Raw genomic sequence first — 7,197 nt, forward strand, 5'->3', positions numbered from 1 at the left:
CAGCACAATGAATGAGTAGCCACTTTGTTTGGCAGAAAAGTTTCATTCGTAACAAAGATAAGAACGAAAGGAAATTTCAATATACCTCTGGTATATATTACCAAGAATTCATTCAAAATCTTTTATGAAATACATATAGAAGCAAAGGTTTTATAACGATTTTCATAAAACGAGCCCTGTCTATTCTAAGCAGCAGTCGTGATCCTCTTTCAAGAGGGTTGTTTTAACTTTACAAGCCGCAATAGTCCTATAACAGATTTCTTGACAGCATATGAAACTGACTTTTGTTCGAGGGCAAGCATTATCAAACATCTGAGGTGTTTTGATACATGGAAAGTTGGATCATTAAGGTAGTTCACCGCTATTTGATATTATAACTTTGCTTTTCGGGGTTCCACTTCCTCTCCCTTCTGCTTCAATTTTGTAGACAACATCCATCCCAGACAGCACCTTGCCAAAGACAACATGATGCCCATCCAACCTAACCATGGCACGGAAGTAAACATTTTAAAAGGTGACCCAAAATTCAGTATATGCGTGACTCATATACAACCAAAATGGAGTGCAACACAGTAAACAATTTAAGGCCAAGCAAATTAAGAGTTGAGTAGTAGATAAGTTACACAAAAGCAAGGACTTAGTTGAATACCAGCCAGTGGTTACAGTTGTGATAAAGAATTGAGACCCATTGGTGTCCGGTCCAGCATTTGCCATTGACAGAATACCTTTTCCGAAAACAAAGGTCTATCAGTAGATGAAAAATCATTCTTGTCAAAAACACTTCCCATTATGGAAAGTGCATATGGCACCATTGAATAAAACACAAAAGAAGGCAACAACTAATTACTATTGAACAGTCAAATCTCACCAGGTTCAGTGTGTTTTAGATCAAAGTTTTCATCTGCAAAGCTTTCACCATATATAGATTCTCCACCTCGCCCATCACCGCGAGTGAAATCGCCTCCCTGGATCATGAAGCTCGGTATGATCCTGTGGAAAGTGCTACCTTTGTAATGGAGAGGCTTGCCAGCCTTCCCAGTTCCTTTTTCCCCTACAAGTTGAGTGATAAATGTTTGCCAGACTGGTAAGTTTAGTATTAGCGTGCATTGTAGATGCTAGCGCAATAGAAAGGTGGTGAGGCTTCATCATCTTTATGCATTTATTTTCCATCTGGGGGAATTGCTTAACATCTACTTTAAAACCCTCCTTGTCTAACGTCAGTCTAGCCATAAGACCTGCTAAAAGGCTAGCAAGCAGTATGATTCTCCCTCTTAGGTGATAGTTTCCGTTTTCCTCCATGTCCAGAACAGGTAGTAAGGAGAAGATGAAATGCTAAAAGGGACCTCACAGAAACAAATAGATAACAAAAAAACCCTCATGCAAATGTAGATGTTTCTTGAAATAAACTGGTCAAGGAAGAAAAAGCATTTTGGCCCTTGCATCAGCAATGACCTGTGGCAATTAGAGGAAGCTGCTTTTGGCTCCAACATACATTACAGCATGGACATGAGTTTAATCCTTCAGTATAGGATGTCTCTCCTTCCACCTCAAATGTAATACAAATATTCTTTTGTTTTTGTCCAATACACTCTAACTACCTTTGCTATTGCTTTTATTTCACTGCTGGGTTCACTTCTAAAGTAATGAAATTAGCCAAATTATCCGAGAGCACAAATTTATAAGAATTTCCAGAATAGTATCCTCTTAGTAACTTGATGTTCAGATAAAATGTACTGTGCTGGATCTGAATCTCTCAGAAAAACGGAACTCAAATATGATACATTTTCGTTAATTTAAATGAGATAATAGTAGTTAAATGCATAAATATGAAGAGGGAACAAAAGTTACTTGGCTACCCGTGCAAAGAGCTCTGAAGTTTTCTGTAGAAAAATAATTATACAGCAAGTTCATCAATACAGTTAACAAGATTTAATGTACAATGCCAAAAGGAGACAACATAATTCAGCACAAGATGGAGTACCTGCTGTCTTTGGGACAATTTTTCCAAAGAGGCCCATGACAATACGACCTGAAAGGAAAGTAATCAATATGTAGAAGATTAAGTTCAGAAGTTATTACCCTTATTCAAAAAAAAAAAAAAAGATTTAAGTTCAGAAGATAACCACAAGAAATCACAACAAACTCTTCCACCTATGATTACAACTGAAATAGATCTAGCAATCTTTAATAAACCTGCTCTAACTACAATATGTTTATCTGGAATTGTATGTATTATGAACAACATGGTAAGAACCAAAAATCTAAATAATATCAATTAGAATTATACGATATTCAAGAGTTAAGACAATAAGTTGAATGAGGCAATGTTGTCGTTAGTTGCTCAATTTAAAGCATTAGGCATGTGGGATCTTATTCAAGTAATTAGTGACAATTTCCACCCCCATAAAGCTGTAAGCTAATTGTTATGCAATGATCAATAATATATGGTATGTTATGCAAGTTACCAACTTGAAGAGCATTTTTGTAATTAGATACCTTATGTATTGCTAATACATGTATTTTTATTCCATGTTATATCCCCATAAAATAATACATAGATTTCCTCATAAGTTATGCATGTATTAAGTTTATCACCGCCAACCAAACTATATATTAGTCATGCGAGATTATTTATGTGGCCCACCAAACACTACTTTATTTTGTGCAGTGATGTTTAATCTTATGTGCCTTCTGTTACTAATATAATTTTGTGCAGGGAGTACCTTTGCTAATGCAACCAACCTAACATCCCTAAATGCTAGACATGGACATGAAGGCTAACTAAACTCCAATCTTGAAGAGGATACTGCCTCAACAATTCGAGCTCAGAGACGATGGAGATTCCATCTTCAACCATCATGTAAGAGGTGAGTGAAATCGCGATGCATTTCTTATCCAGTTCCAATAAAATTCTTAAAACAGTGGCCCTAACCATTTATTATTAAAATTCTTAATAGCTCCCTCTCTCAATTATTACGCTTTCATTTTTCTTTTTTCTTGTTTTCTGGCTAGACACGACAAAGAGAGAAGTCGGGGTGAGAGGGCAGCTCAGTTGGTTGAGGTCGTCCGACCATCACCGTGTGGTTGAAGGATCAAAATCCCATCCCCCTCCCCTTTCCAGTTTCCCTCCTCCTTCCCCAATAAAAAACAAAGAAAAATGACAAGGAGAGAAGTTCAGAGTAAAAGCATTAGTATATTTAGAAGGCATACTCCGGGGATAAAACTTAGCTTCCACTATTCAGTCATCAAATCCATCCATGAAAAATTTTGTATGGCGCAATGCGAATTTATTATACTAGCAAAATAGACAGAAAGAATAATCTACCATTTACTCATTTCTAACCTACGCTGAACTTTTTTTATATTGGGAAAAACAAAAGAGAGTAATCCAGAACTACACCTTATTCTTAGCAAACAATAAAACTTGATCAAACTAAAAGGCATCTTTTTTATTCTCTTCTATATATAACTCTAGAAAGATACATACAAAGGAAAATACCTGTAGGCTTTCCATTAATTTCGACATCAAAGTACACTTTATGCGTCACGTGCTCCAAATCCTCTGATGGTTTCGCCTACAACAATTATAATCACGAAATGTATGCTCATATTGTGAATTGAAAATTAAACAATTACTAATTCAAGACGCTATAGTTCAGCAAAATCAAGCCGGCAAAATGCTACTTTATAAAGTCAAAATTGAACCTCATCATTCTGCTCGATTTTAATGTCTTTATCCGATGCGACTCCGGTATCACCCAACCGGTTCTGAGAATACAATTGACATAATCAAGAATACAGGAAGTTCAAAAGGAATGTCAGGAGAAAACAGAACAAGCCAGAAAGAGAAGAATGATGAAATTACCAGAATGAAAATTAGGGTTCCGAATAAAACCAAGACCCAGATAAGAAGGTAAGGAGACAATTTGTTTCTAGGATTCGCCATTTCTTTATCCTCAACAGTCTTCACAGTGCTGCTGCCAGTGAGGAATAAAGCGTTGAAACTGTAATTTGATCGCGCGATCTTCCTATAAATCAAAGTGCACCAGCATTGCTGTGGAGTTGCAGCGACTGGCGAGTATCACCTGAAGTTTAAGAACAGGCCACTTAGCCCCCTCAATTTTAAACAAGTACGCTTTTACTTTGTTTCTCATAGTCAGACTCAGTCCTCGATCCTCTTTTTTTATTTATTTATTTATCTCCCTAGTAAAATTTTATTACTAGTACACTATCTTTTCCTTCTGTAGTATGAATGGTGTTTGGATTTATATTACTTTTGACTAGGGGTATACATAGGTCGGGTTGGTTCGGATTTTACAATTACCAAACCAAACCATTTGTGTCGGGCTATTAAATCTAAAGACCAAACCAAACCAATAAAACTCGGGTTTTTCACTCTTGGTTTTTCTCGGATTTTCGGGTTATTCAAGTTTTGCCCCCTCTAAAATCTTCGCAGAACAAATATATAAATTGTGCTCAAAATGTTTCTTTAATCCTAGTAAGATACAACTATATATATAAAGTATTTTTCAAGAAAATAATACAAACTATGAGATGTGTTATGGCATTATCCTAAAATATTCGACAATAAAGACAATAAAAATATGTAATATAAATATTGCTAATTAAAAAGCCATAATAAAAATAAACATAATCTAAAAGTACTAAGTCATGATAAAATAAGTAGACTCATAAGGGAGTATTAATTACATAACTAAACGCTAAAGAAAAAATAAAAATAGGTAATGCATTTTTATCTAAGTTATTGCAAAACAAAAAATAGATATTCAATACATTTCCGTTCGTAGTATTGAATTGAATGTCTTTTGTTAGCATTAGTATTGATTTGATTTTGGTTTAGGATTTTGTTAGCATTATTTAATTTACTAATGTTAATGGGTATAAAACTTTGGAACATTCAAAAGTTCCATGTCCAACATTGAAATAATACCTTGAAAGATAAAATTATGATTTTTTTTAAGAAATATTTATAAATTACATCACAATAAGTATATTTATATACTAAATATATCTAAAATTTCTATATATGTAACGTCGGGTTGGTTTGGTTTCGGTTTGACTTTCTTTAGTTAAAACCAAACCAAACCAATTAGGGTCAGGTTTTTTTTTCCAACACCAAACCAAATAAAACCAAACCATAGTCGGTATTTTTTCTCGGTTTGACTCGGATTATCGAGTTGGTGCGGTTTGTCGGTTTCCTTTGTACACCCCTACTTTTGACAAAATGTGTTTTTTGGAACATTTAATTTAAAATTCTACAAAAACTTAGGTTAACTTGGATTTGCTTTTGTTAAATTTTAATATTGTTTTCCCTATTAAATTAGCTGTCTACTTTAAATTTCTTTCCGCCGTTTCCACTAATATAATTAAAAAGCAATTCAATATTTTTAGAACATGTGTTCTGTCAAATGCTACCATATAAAATAACATGTTGGAGCAATATTTTGAACGAAAATTTTCTTGAGAAAAGCTAAAAAATTTAAAAAGATGGATACTTGCAACTATACGGTAGATAAATAAGTACTCATACCGGGTGTTTATTTTTAATTAAATAATTAATTTTAAGAATTAGTAAATCACAACGAAAATATATATCATTTAATTATGCCTAATAAAAGTGTATATGCATATCTTATATTATTGGTTTAGTGTAAACTTCCTAAGTTTTTACGCCGATGGCAACTACTTTTGAAGGATAGATTACGCCAAAAAGACATGTTGATATCCTCAAGTCAACTTGACTTGCCAAAAGAATCGTTAACGAGTCAAAACAAGCATTGAATGTACATTTCGGCTTTACTATCAATTAAGGCAACTTGAGGTGACAACTCCATGTGACAAAAGTCTCGAGAAAATGATAGTACGGTGATAATATCTCATGTGTGGAGCTCAAGTCGTCATTAGTTTTAGTTGCATTATTGAATAAAATTAGGTATTATGAAGTAGTGATACGGATAGTGAAGTACTACATTGATATCCATGACTAGAAAGATTAGAAAGCAGGTGTGTTGTCAACTTTTACAACCGCAATCATTAATTCCATTACTATCTTGCTGGGATAAATTTTATTCATACATTCTCCCACTTGCAGATGCTGATGCAATATACTCTATAAAGAGGTAATATTGAATCTTATTGCATTATTTGTTGAATCCGAAGACTGAAGATGATTCAATTTTTGCAGATGGGCTGCTTATTTCTTGTTCTTGTTTCTGTGTTACATTATCCACTTGTTTTTTCGTCTGACATTCCTTTTTTAAGTCATTTATGCCGCCAAGACCAGAGCTTGGCTTTGCAACAATTGAAGTTTAAATTGGCCATAGATGACTCTGCTTCTGCTGATTGTGATTCCAATGGTCACATTCCCTACCCAAAGACATTTTCTTGGAACAGCAGCACTTATTGTTGTACCTGGGATGGAGTAACATGTGATAGAATTACAGGTCAAATAACTGGTCTTCATCTTAACTGCAGCCAACTTCATGGGACAATTGATTCCAACAGCACCCTCTTCCGGCTTTCTCATCTGCAAAAGCTTAATTTAGCATACAATGATTTCTCCCCTTCCCAAATTTCAAGCAAATTTGGCTGGTTCAAAAGTTTGACACATCTTAATCTCTCGAATTCTGGTTTTTCAGGCAGAGTACCTTCAGAAATATCATATCTATCTAACTTGATTTCACTTGATCTTTCCGCAGATCTTGAGGAGTTGAGATTTGGACCTCACACTTTCAAATTGATCCTTCAAAACTTAACTCAACTAAGCGAGCTTTACGTCGCCTTTACATACATCTCTTCAGCACTGCCATCAAATTTTTCCTCTTCCTTGGCTGTTCTGAATCTTCCCAGCACAGAATTGTCTGGGATTTTCCATTTGCCAAGACTACAAAAGCTTAACTTAGGAAGCAACTCAGATCTCACGGGACATTTGCCAAAGATTAAGTGGAACAGTAGCAGCACTTTGAAGGAGTTAGATCTTTCTTCATCAGGCTAGATCTTTCTTCATCAGGCTTTTCCGGGAATGTACCAGATGCTATTGGTCATCTCAACTCTTTTAAGTTTCCTGGATTTCTCAAGTTGCTACTTCTCTGGAATCATTCCTCAATCTATAGGGAATCTAACAGAGCTCAATAATTTGCGCCTCTTCTCGAACAACTTCAATGGTTCACTGCCATC

At 34.9% G+C, this 7,197-nt stretch overlaps 1 protein-coding gene across 1 annotated transcript; it reads right to left on the reverse strand.

Annotated features, from left to right (window-relative positions):
* Positions 1 to 60: 60 nt before the first annotated feature.
* On the reverse strand, positions 61 to 4,116 carry LOC109206097 (peptidyl-prolyl cis-trans isomerase CYP19-4-like). The gene is made up of 8 exons (XM_019368868.1): positions 3,866 to 4,116; positions 3,706 to 3,768; positions 3,500 to 3,575; positions 1,982 to 2,029; positions 1,857 to 1,880; positions 869 to 1,051; positions 650 to 725; positions 61 to 481 (listed from the first exon to the last, which is right to left on the reverse strand). The coding sequence occupies exons 1-8, from the start codon at positions 3,944 to 3,946 to the stop codon at positions 346 to 348; spliced, it is 687 nt and encodes a 228-aa protein (XP_019224413.1). The 5' UTR covers positions 3,947 to 4,116; the 3' UTR covers positions 61 to 345.
* Positions 4,117 to 7,197: the final 3,081 nt, after the last annotated feature.

Source organism: Nicotiana attenuata, unplaced genomic scaffold (assembly GCF_001879085.1).
Source record: "Nicotiana attenuata strain UT unplaced genomic scaffold, NIATTr2, whole genome shotgun sequence".
NCBI classification, from domain to species: Eukaryota; Viridiplantae; Streptophyta; class Magnoliopsida; order Solanales; family Solanaceae; genus Nicotiana; species Nicotiana attenuata.

Excerpts from the sequence above, each read along its gene's own strand:
- LOC109206097 (XM_019368868.1), bottom strand. The coding sequence starts at position 3,946 with ATGGCGAATCCTAGAAACAAATTGTCTCCTTACCTTCTTATCTGGGTC. Across the intron at positions 3,576-3,705 it reads AAATCGAGCAGAATGATGAG|GCGAAACCATCAGAGGATTT; the intron begins GTTCAATTTTGA and ends TAATTGTTGTAG. Across the intron at positions 726-868 it reads TCTAAAACACACTGAACCTG|GTATTCTGTCAATGGCAAAT; the intron begins GTGAGATTTGAC and ends TTTTCGGAAAAG.